Here is a 23,309-nt window from a genome sequence, read left to right on the forward strand (position 1 = left end):
TATATATATAGCACCCGGCCACATCTAGTCCTGCCTACTGCTTTCTGGATTGACAACACTGTCTCCATTGCAGGAAGCCAAACCTCCAAACATTTTTTCGTCAAAGAAGTACATTTACTAATGTACCCCTGTGACCCACAGACCCACAGTCAGCATTTAGAAAGCTATTGCCCGCTGTTTGCTGATAGCCTAGAGCCGCACTGCAGCGGGGAAAGATCCTGACAATATTGCTGCCTGATTGACAGCTGGCTCTGCCTCTGTAGAGCCTAAGCCAGCTGTGCCCACCCCTCCCCTTCATTCAGATTTCCCTGCTGAACACCAATCCTGGGGGTATTTTGCTACACTGAGACTAATCCTGGGGATATTATGCTGCCCTGAGACAAATCCTGGGTGTATCTTTTGCACTGACCCCAATCCTGGGGGTATTTTGCTGCAATAACATCAATCCTGTGGGTATTTTCTGCACTGACACAAATCTTGGGCGTATTATGGTGGACGGAAAATCTTTTTCTGTGCTGACACCAATCCTGTTTTTCTTTTTTGTGTGTCTGTAAGACTCTCATTTGTACCACTGTAATTAAAGAGTACAAGGTCTGCAGCATGGGTGTCTGCTATTTAGTTTCAACACTTTTAAACCACTCCCAATATTCAGAATAATTTAACTACCCCCACTTTCTGCCTTAGCACGCCACATGTCCTAATTTCTCTGAGGTGTCCCTAAAAGTTGTGAGTATGGTGGGTGTTTGGAAGGTTGTGAGGCCCTATCAGGTAGGTTGTACAGTGCCCCTTGATTTCTAATGGTGACTCTGTTTGGCACTCTCAATTTCTTACAAACATTTTTCGTCACAGTAGGTTTAAAAGGTTGCTTACCCTTACCTTAGCACAATGGCACGGACAGAGGCAGTGGGAACTTCAATGTAAACTGTAAGAACAGATCCCCTTCCAACACCTATGCTCCACCACCTGCAGACCGTTCATAACTAACCAAACACACATACACTTTTATGACTCTTCAGAACAACTCAGGAAGCCAAGTAAACATTTCTACAATTTTTCGAATTATGGACTCTATTAATTTTACAAGGATCCACATATTATAAATAAATTCAGATTGTTTTAGTGCAATCTAACTAAAACTTTGTTGCTGTTGAATTTTGTATTCTTTTTCAACACTCACCAGTTTCCCAATCTCTTCATGGGCTTGCTTTAGCTCCATTTTGATTGCCAGTATAGCTTCATTTTTGTCATTAATCTCTGTCTGCAGGTGCTGTAAAGATATAAACCTCAGTTTACATATCAACTGAACGGCAGGGATATATTTAAAATACCAAATATAACTATATATTCATTTAACAGTTATACAAGGGTATTTCAATGCAACTAGTATAACTACCTGAATTGTACTGTATACCAGAATGGAAAAGGTAGAAACAATACTAGGAGACAGTCAGCAGTGTTCCAATATACATGTGCTCACAAGTAGCATGCTGATAGTAAAAGAAAGCAGAGTGAGCACATGAGGAACAAAGTGATCTACCTCCTGCTGCCCATCCTCTGTCCAATCACAGGCTAAGGAACTGATAGGTATGTGGCAGTGCTAGGGAGATCGCTCTTCAGAAGATTAAGTCCTGGATGTGTGGTTAGAAGTGCCTATTAAAAATGGTCATGTCGCAGGAAGATTCGTTTGAATTGTTTATTTGAACAGAAACGTCAGGTGGTTGCCCTCACTGCAAATACCTCATGCTGACACTCAGCCCTAATCCAGCCCTGAATACAAAATGTGCAGTTCTTGCTGATGCCATTACATATTGTTTTTCAAGCCCAGAAGAAGGGGGTGTCCTATTCCCCTGAAATGTGTTGGCTGTATCTGACATCTCTGTTCAAACAATTCAAACCTTCAAGCAAGATGACCAATTTTGAATAGGTACTCCTAACCACACATCTAGTCACAAGCTAGGGACAAGTATTGTAGGTGAGCCGGCTGTATTTTTTGAGAAGGAAAAAGGGACACATTATAGCACAAAGTATGTAGGCAAAGCGCACACCTCTGACACACCTCCAGTTACGTCGACCATGAAGATTTAAAAAATGATTTGTTGATTTAATCAGAGCCTTAATTCTCATTTTCCTTACCCTGTTTTTTTTTTTTTTTTTAAGTAACACATTAAATCATTTAGGGGTTAACTGAAAGGTTTAGTGTTGTAAAAACATTTTTAAAAGTTAAATAGTACATTTGAGGTCAGACCAAAAAGAGGGACAACTGAAGGAAAAAGAGGGATTTAGCTCCAAAAGAAGGACAAATCCTTCCAAACGATTGGAACATTAACATTATATTTTCAGAGGTATGCTGTATTGCCCAACATCAATTGGCGGAAAGTCAGATCACAACCTTGGTGTGTTGTCTTGCTAGGGTGCTGTAAATCTTAGGGCTGGCTGAACAGGAATGCAAATTTGCTGGCAGTTAAAACATCTATATGTATTTTAACTGTATATTTAGCCGTTTGCCTGGAGTTCAACTTTAAGAGAAAATTGCAATTCACATATAAAAGGGAATTCTGGCTTTGTGTCAGTTGACTATGTTGATGCCAAATATTGTATGCACAAATACAATGTAAATTTTACCTGTTGAACAAAAGAACATCCAAAAAGTAAATATACCTAATAAAAACCTTGTGTATACATGAACAGTGCAAATGGTAAAATATCAAAAAGAATCAAATCCAAAATAAAATAAAAACATTAGAAAATGAAGGGGTAAATACTAAGAGTTGTATACCAACACAAAAGATATGTAATGTGACTGCAGCCGCTGTTAAAAAACAATGCAAACAGCGGCATCCCTCGATGTAAAACAGCACTCTAAAAATGCTGAGCACTGGTAAGCAGGCATACACAGAAAGGTAGGGATGCACCGATACCGGTTTTTCAGTATCGAGTACGATACCAAATAACGATACCAGAAGTCCTATTAAGGAAACCAGGCGGCTTGTAATGACCCGCCCCCAGCTACCTGATTAGCCGGGAAGCTGTCTCCTGTTTCTGGTCAATCAGGAAACTGGGCGGCAAGTCATTACATGCTGCCCGGCTTACTGATTGGCCTGGAAGCCAGCTCCATGCTCCCTGGTCACAAGGGAGCATGGAGCCGACTTCCCGGCCAACAGGAACCCGAGCGACGTGCAACGACTCTCCGCCTAGCTTCCTTATACCGGAAGTTCCAGTATCGGAAGCATTTGGGCGAGTATAAGTTCTCGGTCAAATACCTGGTATCTTCACTGATACCTATATTACTATCGGTATCGGTGCATCCCTACAGAAAAGTCATACATAAGCATTCAGTAAAGAGCCATTTGGTGCTGTTGACAATTAGCATTTATGCACAGTGGAAAAATTGAATTACCATTTTTAATACATTCATCATCTTTGTTTCTTGAGTGGCTTCTCTGTATTTCTTCCAGGCTTCCTACAAGAACAATATTAACATTATATCTTGAAACAGAACATAGCAATTATAAGTTAGGAACTACTGGAGAGTGAAAGTTGACCTACAGCAAGGTATGAAGTATGTCTGTGTAACAGTTGATAAGGTTTGGTGCAACACAATCTGCCAAAAATATCCTTGTGTATTGATGAACAATTCACTGAACATGGTCGTTAAAGGAAACTTGTGCTAAAAGATAAACAGGAGCCATCAGTAGGATTTTTGTAGTCACTGTGAAATCCTTTACTTTTGATGTCCACTGAGAGACACAGTAAATCTTTAACCTTGGGGTTATACGGACTGGGGAAGCTGTATAGGAGACTCCCTAGAAAAAAGGTGTTTATCAAAGATTGAGAAAGTCTCTGAAATAGAATAGAAAGGGCATTTATGCCACAGAGAAACTCCTTAGGTGGAAGCCCCAAGACACACAAGTGAAGCATGCCTTACATGACTAATGATAGACCTTACAAGAAGTAGATTTCCTAGCGTTTAGCAACATAGGAATAACAGATTCAGAGATGCACCTGTCCCTCAGATTCTGGGCTTCAACAGACATGCTGTTAAAGCCCGCAACCATGCATCAGGATGGCTGATCGGCCTTTGCGACAGAAGGTACTGATAATCTGTTAGAGCCCACAGAGCATCTACCAGAAGTCTTAGCAGATGGGCATACCACATCCACCTTGGGCAGTCCAGAGCAATGAAGATCACAGAAATGTCCTACAAAACCAGCAGATGAAATTGGGGGGAAGGAAAGGCATAGATCAGGGTGTATTGATCCCACAAAGCCCCCAAAGCATTCACTGTTTCTGTTAGATGATCCCTGTACTTGGAGCCACCCTAGCCAGTTTGCTGTTAAACCTCCTGAGGTAGTCTGCCTCCTGAGGTAGTCTGCATGCCAATTGTCCAAATCCGGAATGCACACAGGTGACAAGGCAGAAAGGTGTTCTGAAAAGTTCTGCACAGGAAAGGATTCAATCTACTTCTCTTGCTGCAGCGAGACTTCTGTTTTTTCCATGATGATTCATGTACATTACCATCATGGCATTGTCCAACTGAATCTGGATCAGATGGTGATCCCACATTGTAAAGACAGACAAACCATCCACAATTCCAGGATGTTGATCCAGAGAGGAGACCCATCCAATGACTAAGTTCGCTGCACTGCAAGGTGCCCCAATTGGTCTGTCAAGAGACCAGATCTACTTGTTCCAGAGCTACAGAATATTGCATTGTAGAGGTCTAGAGTAAATATGGGCCTCGAAAGAGACTACCATTGGACCTAGGGCCCTCATGCAAAAGCAGAGATTCAGACGATTCCTGGACTGGAGAGTTTAAATCTGAGACCAGAGTAAGAGAAGCTTCTCCTGTGGAAGGAATTCTCTGGTCTGGACGGTTTCAGCAACAATTTCTGAAGGTTTAGGATATATCTAAATTGTTGCAATCTCTTGATCTCTTGGTCAATGTAACATTGTCAGATAGAGCCTGTAAATAATAGAGACTAATATAATAGATACTGTCCCCTTAACAGGAGGTCATCCCATTACGGGGATGCCATGAGAATGCAGCGGGCCCAGCACTGGGGCCAGCACCTTGGTGAATACCTGAGGTGCAAACGAGAGGCTGAGGGGAAGGGCCACAAACTGGTAGGGGGGGGGGACACACAGCAAACACTAATGCGCTTAAGAAACAGGGGCATGTAAGTAAGCATCTTTGATGTCCACCAAAGCCAAAAGTCTCCCTGGTGAAGGGACACGATGACAGATTTGGTAGATGTAATGCGGAATCTGTAGACTTGAATGAAGACATGATCTTCACTTTCTTAAAGAGCTACAGTGGCTAAAGAATCTTCAGTATCAGACATTCTTCTGGGAGTGTCAGACATGTGATGCCTCTCTGCTCTATGGCTCCATCTGCTGGCACTACTGTGGCAACATGTAGACCCTAAAGTCTGGGCCTTGGATGTAGCCATGATAGAACAAATATATATGCAGTTAACATATGGCAACTGCACAGCAGCGCCATTGTTACTTTAGGCACATTATTTTCTATCATTGAATGAATAACTGATGCTTATTTGTGTAATATCTCTTCATACTTTCGTTTTTTTGTTTGTTCCTTCTAAGCTTTACCTATATACCGTTTATCTTTCATGTTTTTTTTCTTTCTTACTGTTTTCTGTATTTACTTTTCCTATTTATATTCTGCACTTCCCATTTCTTCTGTACCACTTGTACTCTCCTGTGTTAATTTGCAATGTATCATTTATTTTCTGTTTATAATTTCTTTATTTAGTTTTTTTCTCTCCCCTGTTTGCAAGTTCCCACATGTATCTCCCTTCTCTTTTTCAGTTTTTTACTATTTCAGTATCCAATGTCTTTTTGCACCTGTTTTCCCATTCCAGTTTCCCCAGTAAGAAAACAGAACCCTGTGTTTTAGGTTCACCTACTGTGACAACTATTACCCACTATTTAAATTGTACAGTTATTACAGTATGCCTGGCCACGAATCTAATATGGAATATGTAAAGGATCTATAATTGCTAGATATGCATTGCTTAGATCTAAAAGAGGCACTTTCTTGCTTTGCTTCAAGACCTTACCTCAATATGTGCTTCATGGCTCTGTTGTATCATGGCTTGTTCTTCCAAGGCTCTTTTCTGTATTTCTTTTTTCTGCGTCTCAAACATATCCAGCAGTGATTGCCCTGTATCACGAAGAATACAAAGCTTTTCATTTCAGCCATGAAGTTGATGTTGTGTACAAGAAAGACATTTTTTAACAGCTATTTTCTCTTCATTGGTCTAACAGCTTGTAGGGCACCAGGGTGTAGAATCATGCTAATGGATTATTGTGCATTACACCATATGTGTAAGCAAGTATGCCCATAAGAATGTACACAAGTATACATGTTCATATACAACTGTACGCTTGCAATGACCAGTCTATTAGTAATAGCCTTTGTCACAAGGGCACATTCTGCACACATTGAGTGCCAGCGGATGACTGCTGTTATTTGACAGTTGTCCTGTGACAAAACAATATTCTCTAAATATCACTTTGTCACTCTGTAGAGGATGACTACTGCACTGTGGTGAAGCACACTGTAATATTTGATAGGAAAACAGCTAAAGCCAGAATCACTCTGGTTAAAGAGTCCTTACATTTTAGTGCAAGGTCTGGTTTACCAAGAGTACTTCTGGTCTGAAGGCTTTAGCTAAGTTTTAATTACATCATGCCCCCCACCTCCATGCCAAAACACTGCATTATAGCTGTAAAAAAAGTGTGTAAAAAAATGTTTAAAATATATACTTACCTTTCATCAAGCTTCTGCAGTGGGAGAGTGACATGAAGAACCTTCCAATGAGATCCTGGGACTGGGAAATGTCTAAAATCTAATTGTTCCCAGGATCTTGCTGTAAGGATCATGGCATCACCCTGGCCTGGGTTCTGTGGGCAGAAGCAGGGTGAAAGGTAAATATTTTGTTTCTAACTTGTCTTTACATGTTTTTGTTTTACAGGTATGGGCGTTTCTTCATGAAGGGAGGGAGGGGGGGCTTATTTTAGAGCAAGCTCTGCTTTAAAAGAAACAACAAAATACCTATATGCTGTAAATGAAGGGAAAGCAACATTGTATCAAGTAAACAGTAAGACGTTGCACCCAATTACAGTTCCTACTTTTTGTGCTCTGGTGTGCAGTTATTTAAAATCTGATTGGTTGGCACAGGTTACTGTACCTTGCACCACTGTAGTAAATAGGCTGCTGTATTGTCCACAATTATGTGTTTAACAAGCAGACAAAGGATAGGTAACCTTGCTGTAAATTCAATACATAAATATAAAATCCAAGGAACAACTGCACCAAGCACAATTATCTTTACCAGTATCTTTACTGGTCATATAATATAATCCCAATGAAGCCTCAGCAAAAAAAAAACCAACCCTTTCTTCAAACAAAAACACTGTTGTTGAGCCTGCTCACTGCAATCAGAAGTCAGCCATGCTTCTCCATTTTTTTTTTTTGACTGGCTGTCTGTTTTCACATTGCAGCTTGGGGTCATATAATGTAATCCCAGTGAAGCCTCATCAAAAAACAACCCTTTCTTCAAACAAAAACACTGTTATTAAGCCTGCTCACTGCAATCAGAAGTCAGCCATGCTTCTCCATTTTTTTTGACTGGCTGTCTGGTTTTACATTGCAGCTCAGGGTCTAGCAATGTCTTATCTGAGGCAAACATACAAACCTCCATGGAGGTAGCCATGGTAAGTTTCTTTTACATTATGTGTTTATGTTATGTATATTTGCCTTTCATCTACCTGCTATCTTTCTATAACTCACTTCTGCCTCAAGCAGACTTGACAGCTGCGTCATTTGGGAGTGTTGGAACCTTTTGTCACAGTCCTAAGCAAATACGTTGTTTTCTCTTTATTTTCAAATGCAATACCCAGATGTAGCTCTGAATGCAAGCCTCTTCACATTATTATCAACTATTTAAAATATAGTGGCAAACAGGGCAAAACGAAGCAAAAGCAAGAATATCTTTTAGATTTCTGCAGTTACAGCTTCTGCCCAGTCTCTTGCCAGTTCCCAAATCGAAGAGCTTACAATTCTCTTTTACGATCCAAGCTTCTCTGTCAATCATTAAGATGCAATGCTTGAACCAGCCATATGAAAGCTGAACAAGAGAAACGCAATATATTCCTCAATTCGCGTTAAACAGCATAAATGGATGAGTCTTCCCTGCTGACTATTGTGTTCAGGCAGCCATGGAACCCATGGCTGCCTGAATACCCGAACAGTGACTTTATCTGATAGGAGGCTGTCATTGTTCAGCAGATAATTTTCCACCCAGCTCAGCTGATTTTTTAATCAACTTTTTTGAGCCAGGTGGTGCTGGAAGGGCCACCCATGGCTCACAGTTTGGACAATTCAGCAGAAATTGGACAAAATTTGAGCCGAGTATGGCCAACGTTAGGGCTTGTTCACATCATCCAATGCGTTCAGAGCAGGTTTCCATGCCATGAACACACTAGATTGCATAAACAAAGACTCCCAGTTCTGGGGTCGGAGGTGGCGTGGCGGTGCCATTCATGTCATTGGCACGGCAGACACACCTCCCGCCCGCTGTGCATTTGCCCACAACGCAACACGTAGTACCACAATGCTCCAGTGCTCCAGTGCAGTGTGATCTCCAAAAAATTGCGCATGCACTATTTTTTGAGTTTGCCCCGCACTGGAACACATGGCATTGCGGTACTATGCATTCCAGTGCGGTCGATTGCACGGAATGCATGGTACCGCAATGCCATGCGTATGTGAATTGTTAAAAACGCATTGCTTTAACAACACTTTGTAAGGAATAAACTTATCTTGGGTATTTTAGTGGAAGAAGAGAGAAGGTGTTAAATGTTTTAATAGTTATTTGTATTAATTCTACTCAGCCAAACAAGCCCAGGCAAGTGTATAGGTTGGCATTACTTTGCTTTGACAGTTCCATCAACTTTTTTTCTTCACTTGATTCTTTCCACTTGGCTTCCTTCTTCAGCCATTCTTCATTCACCTCCTCTGACAGGCTCTCCTGTACAAAGAATGAAGTACATGAAGTCCCATGAGGCATTGCAAGACTGACAGTTATAGGCATGACTCCGAGAGGCATGTTTGGATTTGTAGTTAAAGCACAGCTAGAGGGCCAGAGTTGCCCATCTAAGATTTTAAAACATCTGACCTCATTTTACACTAGTTAGCTTGGCATAGATCAAATTAAACACATTCATTCCATGGAAAAGTACCCCCATGATCTGCTTATCCAAAGTAATGACTGTACTAGTGAACAATTAAATAAATACTCCAGTCAAATATGAACATTCTGCAAAAAAAAAAGATTACATATCTATGCAACTGGTTTATTGTATGACACGCTAAGTTGTGGCACCAGTTTACTTAGCAGGTTGAATGTTTCTTGTTCTACAGAAACTGAGTTTACTAAACCTATTCTGACTCCGATTGTTGTGATAGCGATATATCCCTTGCTGAGACCTCTATGCCTGGCCTGTATAAGCAGATACAATCACTGCGGACAATCCTTATCAGATAGCTGAACTCACCAAATACCGTTTCCATCCACAAAGGTGCTTTATTCTGAACATCAAGTAACAGCAGATGGCAGGATACAACAGATGAATGAATTGCGGTATTTATGCGGTCAAAAGATTATGCTTTCGTAGCGTACTATGTGGAATACACGTGTCCCTGTTGCATGTGGCCTGTTAGCTGTGGCCATGACACAGGAAGTACTGACCAACAAGAAGGGTGGAGCATATACACACAGGAAATGTGTTGTAGATATTAGAGAAAGGAACATAAAAAACAAGTGCATTACCACAAAGGGTCACTATATGGCAGCATATAACTTACTATAGAACGTCCATAGGCAAACTGATCTAAGGAAACAACTATATTAATTCTTATCTAAATAAAACTTTTATGCCCCATTAGGGCGGCACAAAACAATTGAGGCTGGTCAAAGACAGTGCATCATTTTACCTGATAGGTCTTAAAAGAGCTTTTCACTAGATCCAGTTCTCTGTGCAGCTCCTCTGTATAAAGTAATACAATTGTGACAATGTCAAATTTACCAAAATGTAACACTCTATCAAACCTCTGGAGAAAAATTGTAGCTTATCAAATATGATGTACATGCTAACATGTATACATTTGAGGTCAATGATCTGAATATATTTAAAACTTAATTGGAGCACAATGTTAAATGTTAAAAACATTTTCAGTCAGACATAATTGCCGTAGGACAGTTTTATATGGCCCATCCCTCCTTTCATCTGGTTGCCTATGAAACACTTGTAAGCGTTCAGTACTCTGCATAGAGATTTTTCCACTTGGAACATTCCTGTTTCTTAACATTGATGCTTCTCTCACTTAGAAGAAAGCAGGATGTACTTAACCCAGGGGCTCAGTTAGTTGAGCCAAATGGTATGTTGCAGCAGGTCCCAGTGCTTTAGATAGAAGGCCCAAATGTTTTCCCATCCATTGCTTTTAGGAAGGCTCTTACCCGTCTGTAGCCTACTGTAGTAACAATAGTTTTAGCTTTAATATATGCAAAATGTGATAATTTTTACAAAGTATATTATACTATATAAAGTATATGTACAGTATACATATGGTCCATATAGTGAGCTTGGTGCCAAATGATTCACTTTAAGGTCACTGCAAAGGACAAGGGAGAACTCTTTGCATCTGGAGGAAAAGAGGTTTAACCTTTGCATATGGAAAGGATTCTTCACAGTTAGAGCTGTGAAAATGTGGAATAGACTCCCCCCGGAGCAAGTTCTAGCTAGCTCAGTTAATTGTTTAAAAAAAAATCTGGATGTATTTCTAAATGCACAGAATATTACTGGATATTGAGTTCTTAGAGGTATATTAAGCATCAGAGATTGTTGATCCAGGGAATATCAGATTGCCTTATGGGATCAGGAAGGAAGTTTTTTCCCCTGTTGGAGCAAATTGAACCGTGCTTTATAGGGGGTTTTGTTTGCCTTCCACTGGATCAACAATGGGTAATTGTGGGCACAGCGTTCTGCTTAGGCTTTTCTTTTTTTTTTTTGCATATCTCTATAGGTTGGACTCGAAGGACTTGTGTCTTTTTTCAGCCTGACTAACTGTGTAAAGTGTATGTCAGGGTAGTATAAAACAAATGCAGTACATTTCTGCAATACATGCATGTTTCCCTATGTTTTATTCCCTGTGGACCTGCTAAAATGCAATTATTCCTGTTGTGAGTTCACAACACACAATATTTTTGTGAATTAAGTGGTGTCAGAAAAGTATATGTATCTTGCTGTACTCCTTACCGGATTTCTGTAATAAATACAAGTGGGTGCTTGCAGTGACCACGGTTGGCGCCGTGAAATAGTACGTAAATATAAAGGATGTCACCAGCACACCAAGCTGTTTGTGTTTAGCAAATGTCCATTTTAAAGACAAATGTTGTCATTCAATTGCAAGTACTTTTTGTGGCCTCGCAGGGTCCCCTTATCAGGCTTCTGCTGAACACAAACAGCTTAGTGTGCTGGTGACATCGTATATACAGTATCTAAGTGGTGTCAGCACCCTGTCTAATTTTCTTTTGCTAAACTACTCAGCCCTGCCCACTATACCATCTCTACAACATAAAGGTTAATCATTCTGTAGTCCCATGACAAGAACTAGGAGATTTAATTATCTTTCTTGCAATAACACAAGAAGTGTGCACATGACAGCTCTGAATTTCTGGCATGATCAACAAATCAAAAATATAATGTTAATTCTCTAGTAAGCTATGCCCATCCAATTTATGATGCTGAGAGACATACTTTGGGACATTAGGATTACGTCTGTACACTCTACTGCTCTTTTGGGCCAGTGGTCTGCTAAACTGGCTCTGCCTCGCTTTAAACCAAGGTATTTTAAAAGCTTTTCTGAGCCACCAATTTTTTATCATAAAAAACACATATATTAAATATACTTGTTAAGACAGTTAAGTACCATATCTGCTTTCAGCTTCTTTCTTCTCCTGCGATAGTTTAGCATTGTCTTCTTGTTTAAGAGCAAACAGCTTGGCAGCATGTTCCTCCTGGAGAATCCTTAACACAAAATACATTTACATAATGTGTTTTCAGTAAATATACTGACCAGATTTACAGGGATATGCAACAAGGAGTCTCATTATTGAAAGTGTCTAAAAGGATAATTATCTGGTACAAGCAGAAATCAAAGTTTTATTTTGACTAGCTAAATAAAGGAGTGAAGCCTATTATTTGCTATAAGCAGACAAAAAGTCTTTTTTTTTTTTTTACTATAAATGTTTTTGGGAAGTTTTATCATCATTTTGATTCTTAAAGTTTACAGAATAAACATCAATTGTATGCAAATTGTATTATTTGCACAAAATCTTTGTTTTTTAATTAACAAATACATATTAAAAATCAACATATTTAATATATTAACATATTAAATAACAGGTTGCCCCATGGCATTTTTTGCAGACCATTCTGGGCCTACTAAACAGAAAGTCCAGCACTACTTGTAAACTTTTTTTCTGTCCAGGTCTGAAAATCCAGTATTGACAGTGTAGTAGTATGACTCATTATGCTCATTGTGAAATCTAAGTTTGTTATTGAAGTCTGTTCACAAGGCAGGTTATTTATAGCAAAACAGTTAGGCTAGCCTGGTAAGAAAGGGGAAAGCAGCCTAGAGTCCCGCCTGCTTTCCTTTACAGCACTTTCAATAACGACATTCACTGATACAACATTTAAAGTTGATTAAACTATTCAAAGGAGATTGCTACAAAAGGAATTAATGAACAAAGAAAGTAAAAACATAAAACCACAAGAACAGCATAGAATGTATACCTGATTTCATCTTCCTTTTGTGTTTGTAGCTGTACAACTTTCTCCTCCGCCTCATGGGTCAGCTAGTGGGAAGAAAATTTATTTTTATTTTTAGCAAGTAATAATGAGCACAAAGGCATTCTGCAAAAATAAAACATTTTTCTTCAGAAAAGACAGCATAAGAATAGGTCCGCTTTCAGAAAAGTTGATATAATTATTATTATTATAGTTATGTTATTATTTATATAATTTAGGCATCATTTACCATAAACTTATATTTTACATAATGCTGATATTTATTAATTTGTTTCTTTTTTTTTTCTTGCTGAACCACACAAAAAAAAGAAATGAAAGAAATGTAATAACCTAACAGTATGTTTCAACTCAGCAAATTAAAATGACACATCACAGTGGAATTACTGTTTTTTATTATGTTTTATTATGTTTAAGGTTAACTAAAACATGCATAAAATATGCATTCAAAAAAGTATAACAAATAAAAAGCTGAAATTGGCAGGTGTTGGCAATAAAAGGAATTCTTTAGTTTATTAACATGACATTACTGTCCCTATGTGTTATTACCTTTTTACCCATTTCATCTTACAGAATACCTCTTTATGATGTAACGGTGTAATTTCCACCAGTCAAAGCATAACCTGGCCTTCAGCCAAGCTCTATTGTAGTGAAATGGAAGGAAGGAAAATATTTTCTCAATCTCACCAAAACAAAACTTGTCCCATGCATAGTTGTAGAAAACCAGCTTGAACTATGTACCTTGTCAACTAAAAAAGAATTGTGACTTTCAGGTCAGCTGGTCAGTTGGGTAATATTGTATAAAAACATGAAATTGGAGTTTGGATTAACTGATTACAGCGATCAACAAAAGAAAAAAAAAAAAAAGCACAATTGGATCTCCACAACAATCTTAGGACATGGGATTTTTTCAAAAAAAGACTTCCTAAATCTTATAAATGAAATCATTAATTAGGGTCAGTTCACTTAGATGTATCAGTTGGATTTACAGGTTTTTGTTTTTTTTGGTGAAAATTTTCCTTTTAAAATTGGCGATTCGTGAACATAAATATTGCTAAGGTACAGAATCATTAGCTAACTAAAGCCTATATCAATAAAAAAAACATATTTAGTAAATCTCTGGAATACATGCACATTTTCCCATGTTTTATCTCTTTAAACTAGGTGTAAGTACATACAAAATAACTGCTGATGTGCCAGAAATATAGTGTGCTCCTTATTCCCTCTTTACATTACAACAAATCCGTCCCCGGGCCCCGCTTCCTCTGCTATCGAAGGGCCCCGCCTCCTCTTACATCACTGGCCCCACCGGCTCTTAGGTCGCTGGCCATTGATGTAAGAGGAGGCGGGGTTGCTCTCAGGCGGGCCCCGCCTCCTTCTTTTCGAACACCGCTCTCATCTGCCGCAGCGGCTGGCTGTCACTGACATAGCTCCGCAGCGGCTTTGAGGGGAAATGTGCCGCGGCCACTGCTGAGCTGTGACAGCCAGCACCCTTACATGCCATAGCGACGCAGGCGGCCCTGGCCGGGCCCCCCTGTGCCCAGGCCCCATAGTGGCCGCCTGGGTCACTATGGCGATTGTTACACCACTGCCTGCAAGTCATTTATTAACAATTGTAAAAATTCAGCTTAAAATGCCTACATGTTTCAGAAAATTGTCATCCAATATGGCCATTGGATTGAGGAACATCCATATGACTGTAGCCTAGGGTTGCCACCTTTTCTTCAAGCAAAACCTAAACACTCTAGGGCTACGTGGCTTTTTTTTTTTTTTAGAATATACAGGAAAGAGTGAAGAGAGACAGCCAGGAGGGAGACTGAGGAGAGATAGCCGAGAGAGAGAGAGGAGAGAATAAGTTACACTGACAGCCAATGTAACAAAGGTATTCTTAGTGGCTGCCAATGAAACTAAGGTATATACACTGACCAGCAAAGTAACGGAGGTATATACACTGACCAGAAATGTAATAGAGGTATGTACACTGACCAGCAATGTAACAGAGGTATATAAACAGACCAGGAATGTAACAGAGGTATATACACTGACCAGCAATGTAACGGAGGTATATACGCTGACAAGCAATGTAACGGAGGTATATACGCTGACAAGCAATGTAATGGAGGTATATACGCTGATTACCAATATAACTGAGGTATACACACTGGCCACCAATGTAATGGAGGTATTTACACTGACCATCAATGTAACAGAGGTATATACACTGACTAGCAATGTAACTCTTAATATTTTTGTCTGTTTATGCTCTTACCAGGGGATAACTAGAAATCACAGAGCCCCATAGCAAAGGTTTTATGGGACCCCCTCCAAAAACAGAAAAAAGTGCCATTGAACAACACCCTGTCCAGGGGGTTACATTTGTGCCCCCCTCAGCATGCATTAATAAGTGGCAAAGGCAACTGAGCTGCCAGTATCTCTGGAGTGCTCTCTCTTCTATCCTCCGGTGCCTGCTTGCTTTGAATCAGAGCCGGAACTATCAGCCAGATGTTAGAGTACATCATTCCATGTCCTTTCCTGCACTTGCCCGGCACTGGCAGGGAGGAGGGAGAGGACTGAGGCGCAACAATAGCACAAGGAATGGAATAGAGAGTGGTGGATGAACAGCAAGAGACACCTCGTCGCTCCTGTCCTCATCAGCCCCCCCTCTGCCCCATACGGATGGCTATGGTGGTAGTTCCACCACTGGCTCTTACTTTCCTTCTTCTTTGCCCTTTACTCTACTTGTACAGACACCAGATCAGCTTTATGTACAGTGTATAATATTGAGCTTCTAAACAGTTAAGTATATAAAACTCATTATACCATTTACCTTCTGTCCCTGCCCTAAAGAAGAATACCAGGAATGTTCCTGTTGCACCTATACAGCCCAGGAGAACTGAAGTTATGTTCCATTTACTGGACTTCAGAGTAGACATGTGCGATTCGTTTCGTTCTGATTCAAAATTTGTACGAATTACCCGAACTTCGGACACATCCAAATTTTCAAATCCCAATGCATCCGAATCCAAATTTCCACCCCGTCCGAATTTTGTTCAATAACGAAACGGAATCGGACATGGGAGCTTTCTGGCCAATCAGATGTGTTTTTTTATTTAATGCATCTGAATGGGTCTGAACACAATTTTTTTCAAATTGTATTCAGGAGCTCCCAAATGCCATTTGGGTCTGGGAGCCTCACGTTTAGTTTTATGTATATATGGGTCACAAGGATGCCGCTACGAATATTCGTTCGTACTATAAAATACTACTTATATATGCATAATACTAAAACTGATGCTCCAAGACCTAAATGGAGTCCTAATTTCCGAATAGCATTCGAGAGCTACCAAATGCCATTCAGGTCTGGGAGCCTCAGCTTTAACCTCTTTATGACTGGAGACGTACACTGTAAGTCTCCATCGTGAAGTGCTCAAATGATTGCTCAGGTACACTATACGTGAGCAGCTATTCAGGGTTTTGAAATGCCGGTAACCGATGAGAATCAGTAGTTATCGTTCATTAATGGATGCCTCAGTATTGAGGCATTTATTAATTAAATAGTTAAGCTTTTGTAAAAGCGTCTTGCTTTCATCAATGAAAGAAAGAAGCTGTTACAAATACCAGCCATCTGGCATTTGACAGGTGAAATAGCAGAAGCAGAACATGACTCACTGCTTTTGCTATTTCACTTTTGACAGCTCTATAGATATCGGGCAAGTCAAGTTCAGCCAGAAATAAGAAACAATGTATTTCTTTTGCTGAAATGTATCAAACTTCTGATTGTGTACACATGGACCATACCTTAACAGTCTGAACATGGTTTAAGTTTCAATATTTCAGGTTTTAGGGACTATCTCAGCCCTAATATAAGAAAGCAATACTTTTACTTCGGCATCAAGCTCTAATGAGGTCATGGAAATATATCTATATGTACATATTTCAACATGTTATATAAGTTCCTTCATATATCATAATGTGCTTTCCTGGGTGTGTTTTAAAAACATAAAGACCTTGAAGTCAAGGAAAGATGAGGCAACTAAAATGTCCACTTGATCTTTATAGGCCTTTAAAATGTCATAAAGAGATTACAAAGAGTATGACATCAAATTCCTCAAGCGCCAAAAAAAACAAAACTTTCTTTTATTGCCTCCAAAACAAGGCCATTAAATTCACATTTTATTAAACTGTATGCTGTTTAGAATAAGCAATACACATTTTTGCATGCTGACGAAATTGCAAAACATGTACTGTATTTCCAAGATGAACTAGTTCAGATATTCCTTTCCTAAAGCCAGGCACAATTTCGAGTCTGCTCCTTGAAGTCAAGCTTTGATCAAAGGAGTAAATCAGGCCCGTCTTTAACGCAGGGCAAAAGGGGCAGTTGCCCTGGGCCCAGTTATTGTTGTGGGGCCCAAAGCAGCCGCCCCTTGAGCCTGCACTGCTCGCTCCCTACCTGGAAATGCGGAATGTCAGTGTCCCGTCCCTTCTCCCCCCTCACCCTCCTGGTTTCCCTTATCTCCCCAGAGATAAGACAGACAGCAGAGATCGGCAGATCAGGACCTGTGTCTGCTCTGCCTAGCAACTGATGACGCTGATGGGCGGGCTGTCATAATTACATACCTCGGCCCGCCAATCACATCATCAGTTGCTAGGCAGAGCAGACAAAAGTCCTTATCTCCCGATCTGCTGCCTGTCTGCAAGTAATAGCGGGGGGGGGGGGGGGGGGGGGGTGTGTTTGCCCAGGGTCCAATCAATATTAAAGACGGCCCTGGAGTAAATACAGAGAAGATTATGAGGCAGGTGGGTGCTGTATAATTTGTTGTACAGTGTAACAGTGGCGTTAGCCAAACAGTTAAATCAGAACTACAATTTCCTATCCTTTACAGCCAAGCAAATTGCCATTTTAGCCTTTATCTGGATTGCATTTGACATGGTGCTGCACATGTGATCAGCTATGACACCAGCTATTGACCATGAAGGTTGGCATACCCAAAGAGTAACTATTTTGGCAAACATTAAATTTGTGGGTAAAGTTCTGCCCCAACAACTTTCAACAGGCAATGGTACACTAAAGAAGAACAGGTATGATAAAAAGTTACAGAGGAAAACACACATAATGCAAAATTAGGTAGAGGATCTGTGTCCCATAGTGCACTTGACCAAAAAAGTACAACGAGTACAAAATAAAATCTTCTTTAGTTTAATTCTGATTGGGGAAGACAGCAGTAACTCAGCTCAATGCTAAAATTTCTGGCCAAAACGTATGCCAGTGCATGTGGAAACAAACATTTTTGAGGAATTGGAGTAGGTGTGAACAGAAAACCAGGTAGTAATCTTACACAATAGTGTTATCAGAGCTTGGGTAACTTGGAGGGTGATGACATGACCATCCATCAGTTGCTTGATGTTGATTAAAAGTCTTGACTTTTTTTTTTGTTACTATCTAGCAACCCTAAGAAGTCCGAATTACAGAATTCCACTCCTGGCCCATTGTTAGTACAATCCACCACAAAAGGAGGAACAAATGACCTTGTGTAACTCATGTAGCGTGAAGCTTTGGTAGCTATAGAAGAGAGATTGTCCTGCCTACAGAGGCAAGGAACTTTTACCATTAATGGGAGAAATAAGTTCCTTAATGTCCAATCTCCTACAGACAGTGCATCTACCCCAGAAGTAATGCTGTATTCCTGAGTGAATGAGAAAGACATAGACAACAGGTTATCGTGAGTCTGAGAATTCAGACTCAGGTGATATGATTGGTATAATCTGAAATCTGATTTCATGAAGTACTATATCATGGGGCTGATTTATATCTAGATGGCGCTAGAATTCCTATGCCTATGCTCCTTAGCGCCAGCTAGCAGCAGTTGTGTCGTGCCAATGGAATCCGCCCAGCCTATAGTTATAAATCAGCCCTATGTGTTATTACTCTTTGCATAGTCATCAGAGTATCATTTAAAATTTTTGGTAAAAAATATGTTCACTCACTCTTTTCCGTGTTTTCTGGTGTTCCGATGTTTCCTGTTCTAGCAGTGCAGTCAGTTTAGCAATTTGCTCCTGCAAATCTTCCACAAAACCTTGACTGAAAAATTAAAAACATTCTTGAAAAATGAAAATATACCTCTTATGTTTTTACACATATATATATAATTAGCTAGCCCTAAACCCTAGCTCCAGTTCTGGTGTGTCCATAGGAGGTCAGAACTGGGTTGTATTTAAAGATCATTCTACCATAGGCACAAGTGAATCATGAACTCCATTTATGACTCTTCATGCCCTTTGTGTTATTCGTGTGATTCAAACAGAAAATATTACATAGGAAACATCATGCTGCTAGTTTTATACAAAGTGCACCAGTCAACTGTCAGCAGGGAAACCGGAGATGGTACCATATTACATGAACTACAGTGGGTCTCAGAACATTCGACTTTAGAGATGCAAATGCAGAGTGAGCCTTGGGCCAAAGGACAATTCACTCCACTGGAGTTCACCAAAAAACTAACATATAGGTTTTTGGTAGACGGACCTTGAATTGAACTAATTCCTATATTACTCTAAATTCATATGATTTGCAGTCAGTACTGACCCTTTTTCCATCTTAAAATCTCAATGCACACTTTATATCTGTATAGTAAATACGGTTCCATCTCTTTTTTTAATTTATTTTGGTATATTGTGTCATGGTTCTTTAAACTTCAAGTCATCTAGTGCCCATACCTTATCAATGACTTTTCTTTCTTCTTTGTCTTCTGTGAACTTGTTTGCTCAATTTGTCTATGAGGGTTATAGTGAACATTTGAACACTTTTGTGTTGTCATATACTGATCATTATAAATTTCCCATGCAGTGCTGATTAGTCAGCCACAATGCGCAGCTTCTGAGCAAGAATGTAAATGATACAAATCACAGAAGTATGTAAGCTCATTGATTATCAGTGAATATGGAAGCAAAGCTAAGTCATGCAGAAGATGATATTTGTGAGAAGCACAAGATTTTATGCAAGCCCTAGACCTGCAAGCAAAAATAGAGCATAAAATCATCAATAGCTTATAGGACTATTTTGAATATGGTGATTGGGAACTAAAATCCTATGAAGAACATAACGATAAACTGTGTAATAATCACTTGATAAAGAACACTGAGGGGACTCTCATCAGTTTCTGCCTAAATGTAACTATCAATTTAACACATAACTAACATTTAGGAGTTCATATGGTGTATGGATGCTGTTCACATGGCACTTGCGCACCTAGGTTGCGCCGGTGAGTATAGAAATTTCCTATAGTCATGAGCACCATGTAGGTGCACTAGCGCCATGCAAACATTTATAATTGAACCCCGTAACATTCATCACTTAACAATCACCAAAGGCACCTTCTTCAGCTTTTTGCCTGAAAACAGCTGTCCATGCTCTTTTAATTTTTAAGAGAAAAAAAATCTAGCCTTAGTGCAGGCACCCCATAATGCCTTATATTACTATATTAGCTAGAAAGCCGTCTTGTGTATGCCTTTTTGGATTTTAGGACTAGGCCACACCAGCTGCCATTTACTTAGCCAAAAAAGGTGCCTCAGTACAGTAAAGACACTCCAAACAGCAAAGGGAACACCATTGGTAGGACTTGAAGTCAGTTCCCTGGTAACACAAACTAGCTCCAGAGAGGAAAGTAGCTCCAGAGAGGAAACTTGCTCCGGAGAGGCACACACAAAAAAGACAGTTTCTAGCTACCATAAATAGTAAAAGGCTTCTGGTGGTGTCTGCTGAAATTTTCAATGTTTACAATGACCCGAAATGTTAACTTTAACTAAATGTTTGCTAGATCCTGTAGAAATCAAGGAACAGTAAGGAAAACATTAACACCTACAAGTTTGTGGATCACAGGTTTCTTTCCTAGATGCACAAAAAGCCAGAATATACTAGCACCACCTACACAGATTTTGCTGCTGGATTATCTGAAATATAGTATCAGTTGATAATAGAAATTAGGCCAAGTTGCTGCTACAAATTTAACATAGCGTGTATATACATAAGATGTCCATGTTATTTCTGTGTCCCCAAATCCTGGAATGTTTTTCCAGGTGTAGCAATTGCACATATTGACGTCAGCACCAACTGCTGGTGAAACATGGCAAAAAATGGTAATACCTGTTGTACAAATGTATCCATGTGACAACAAGTAGTAATGCCTGGAGATCCCCCTTTACGGATGGACTCTGGGATAAGAAAACATGGTCTAAATGCAAGAAGAATAAGTATTCTTAGTTAAATCTTGGTGTTCTTTGTGTATTTATTTCACACTTGTGTAGTAATCCAGTATGAAGGTTTCTGCAGGAGCTTCCTGTAATAAAGACCTGCCACTGTTGCCTGCTGTCCTTGTGCAGGGTGACTGGTCTTGTATCTGCCCCTTCTGAGCCTGCTGAGTCCCTCCCACAGCTCTGCACTCTGCACAAGCTACAGGTGAAACTCGAATAATTAGAATATCGTGCAAAGTTCATTTATTTCACTAATGCAACTTAAAAGGTAAAACTAATATATGAGATAGACTCATTACATGCAAAACAAGATAATTCAAGCCGTGATTTGTCATAATTGTGATGATTATGGCTTCCAGCTCATGAAAACCCCAAGAACCCCAAATCCACAACCTCAAAAAAGTAGATTATTACATGCAATCAATAAAACAAGGATTGTACATAGCACAATATCGGACCTCTGAAAAGTACAAGCATGCATATGTACTCAGTACTTGGTTTGGGCCCCTTTTGCAGCACTTACTGCAATTACTTTTGCATGATATTCTAATTATTCGAGTTTCACCTATATGTATAGCACAAAAATTATGTCACTGCAAGGTAATACCTAGATTGCAACGCCATTTGGTGCACACCTATTGGGAAATATATTCTAACAAAGGTTTTTGTGCCCAGAGTTCAGCTTGATGGTTTCCTCCTGCCATCTTGAGCCAACAATAGCCACTGACCTCACCCAACCAATGCAATCATCCTTACTGCTATTGTTTTAGTTGATCATAACAAATGGTAAGTGCTTTTGTACATCTCCTTGAATGGAATTACAAAGGGCCACTTCTGTTTCAAGCACACACTCGGTTATTTAAATTCTGGAAAATCACTTTTGATTAGAGAAAGAATCTGCAGAAGCTGAAAGCAAGCAGAGCACACAATCAAGAAGGGCTGACATTTGGGTAATTCTTTGTCTTTTCAGCTTCTGTGTGATACTTACATATTATTGTCTACTAGTGATCTAAAAATAGAAAGTCAAAAACAAAAAGCACATTGTTTCTGGATTTACAAAAGATGCACCAACATAAATGGAACTTTGATTATGGTAGGATATGGCAGCTTGATTCATGCTGCATCTATCTGAGCTATTAAAAGCTCTTTTTGTAAATTTCTCCATCCATTTTCCTCATGAAACTTAATGTTCCCAAAGTAGACAATGGGATTATGACTTGTATGGCATGATTTATTGCATTAAAGGGCACTCCGCATTAAACAGAAATAGCAATCCTGCAAAGTTTTAGTGACTCCTTTAGTTTTAATTATATGTCCAAGGCTAGAAACAATTGAGTCCTTCCAAGAGGGACTTCGCACTACGAAAAGCAGCTGTGTCCTCATTGACTATAAAGTTTCTCAGTTAGCATCTCAACCAATAGGACAACATGGCTTGATCAGTTTTATACCCGCACGGTGGATCAAATATAAATCATAAGACTCCCATACCACTGGCAGGGAGGAGGACCATAGACAGTATATTATAAAGTGACAACTTATCTTTTTTTGTTTGCATATGTTTTTTACATATCTGACTTGGGTTAGCAAGTGTTAATCACAAAACAAACAACAAGGCAAATAGTTCCCATCTATGTACTGTGCTGCATAATATTGATTACTTTTACAAGTGCTAAATGACGACTATTATAAGGTAGCAAATCTGTGGCTAGCGCCTGCTGTTTTATGGCATGCCTGTATAAGGGCAGGTTCACACCTTTTTCTGGACCAGTTCTGGTCCGGAAAATGGTGTGAACCAGCCTGCAGTTCCAGTCCATTCCAGACCAGACAAATAGAGACATGCAGTACAGTATTTTTCTGGCCTGTTCTGGAACGGACTGCGCTGGTGTGAACAGAGGCCAGAAATAGCATAGGGATACATTAGTATGCATTTTGGGTCCGGAAACAATCTGGTCTCAACTGGAGATGATCTGGATGTGGTGTGAATGGGCCCTAAATGGTGCCGATAAGATTTACAATAAAGCCAAACAATGTATTATGACACAGTTTAACAAAAAGTGTCTGTAAAATTGTATTGTCCAATTAAAAGAAGTGATGTCCTACTGGAGTGCAATATTCATCCTCTTTGTGGTTCTTGATCGAGCTCCTGTGTAGGTTCATCCTGAGCTGCA

At 39.7% G+C, this 23,309-nt stretch overlaps 1 protein-coding gene across 1 annotated transcript in view; it reads right to left on the bottom strand.

The window, feature by feature from the left end:
• Positions 1 to 23,309, bottom strand: part of ALS2CR12 (amyotrophic lateral sclerosis 2 chromosome region candidate 12) — a 33,468-nt gene that overhangs the window by 3,981 nt on the left and 6,178 nt on the right. The window contains exons 5-12 of the mRNA XM_018566267.1: positions 18,880 to 18,973; positions 12,883 to 12,944; positions 12,017 to 12,114; positions 10,022 to 10,074; positions 8,957 to 9,056; positions 6,081 to 6,184; positions 3,398 to 3,460; positions 1,178 to 1,267 (exon numbers count right to left, since the gene is read on the bottom strand). Of these exons, the coding sequence (XP_018421769.1) occupies positions 1,178 to 1,267; positions 3,398 to 3,460; positions 6,081 to 6,184; positions 8,957 to 9,056; positions 10,022 to 10,074; positions 12,017 to 12,114; positions 12,883 to 12,944; positions 18,880 to 18,973 (664 nt within the window). The remainder of the gene's footprint in view (positions 1 to 1,177; positions 1,268 to 3,397; positions 3,461 to 6,080; positions 6,185 to 8,956; positions 9,057 to 10,021; positions 10,075 to 12,016; positions 12,115 to 12,882; positions 12,945 to 18,879; positions 18,974 to 23,309) is intronic.

The sequence above is a fragment of the Nanorana parkeri genome, unplaced genomic scaffold, assembly GCF_000935625.1.
Source record: "Nanorana parkeri isolate BGI_ZX_2015 unplaced genomic scaffold, ASM93562v1 scaffold930, whole genome shotgun sequence".
Lineage (NCBI taxonomy): Eukaryota > Metazoa > Chordata > Amphibia > Anura > Dicroglossidae > Nanorana > Nanorana parkeri.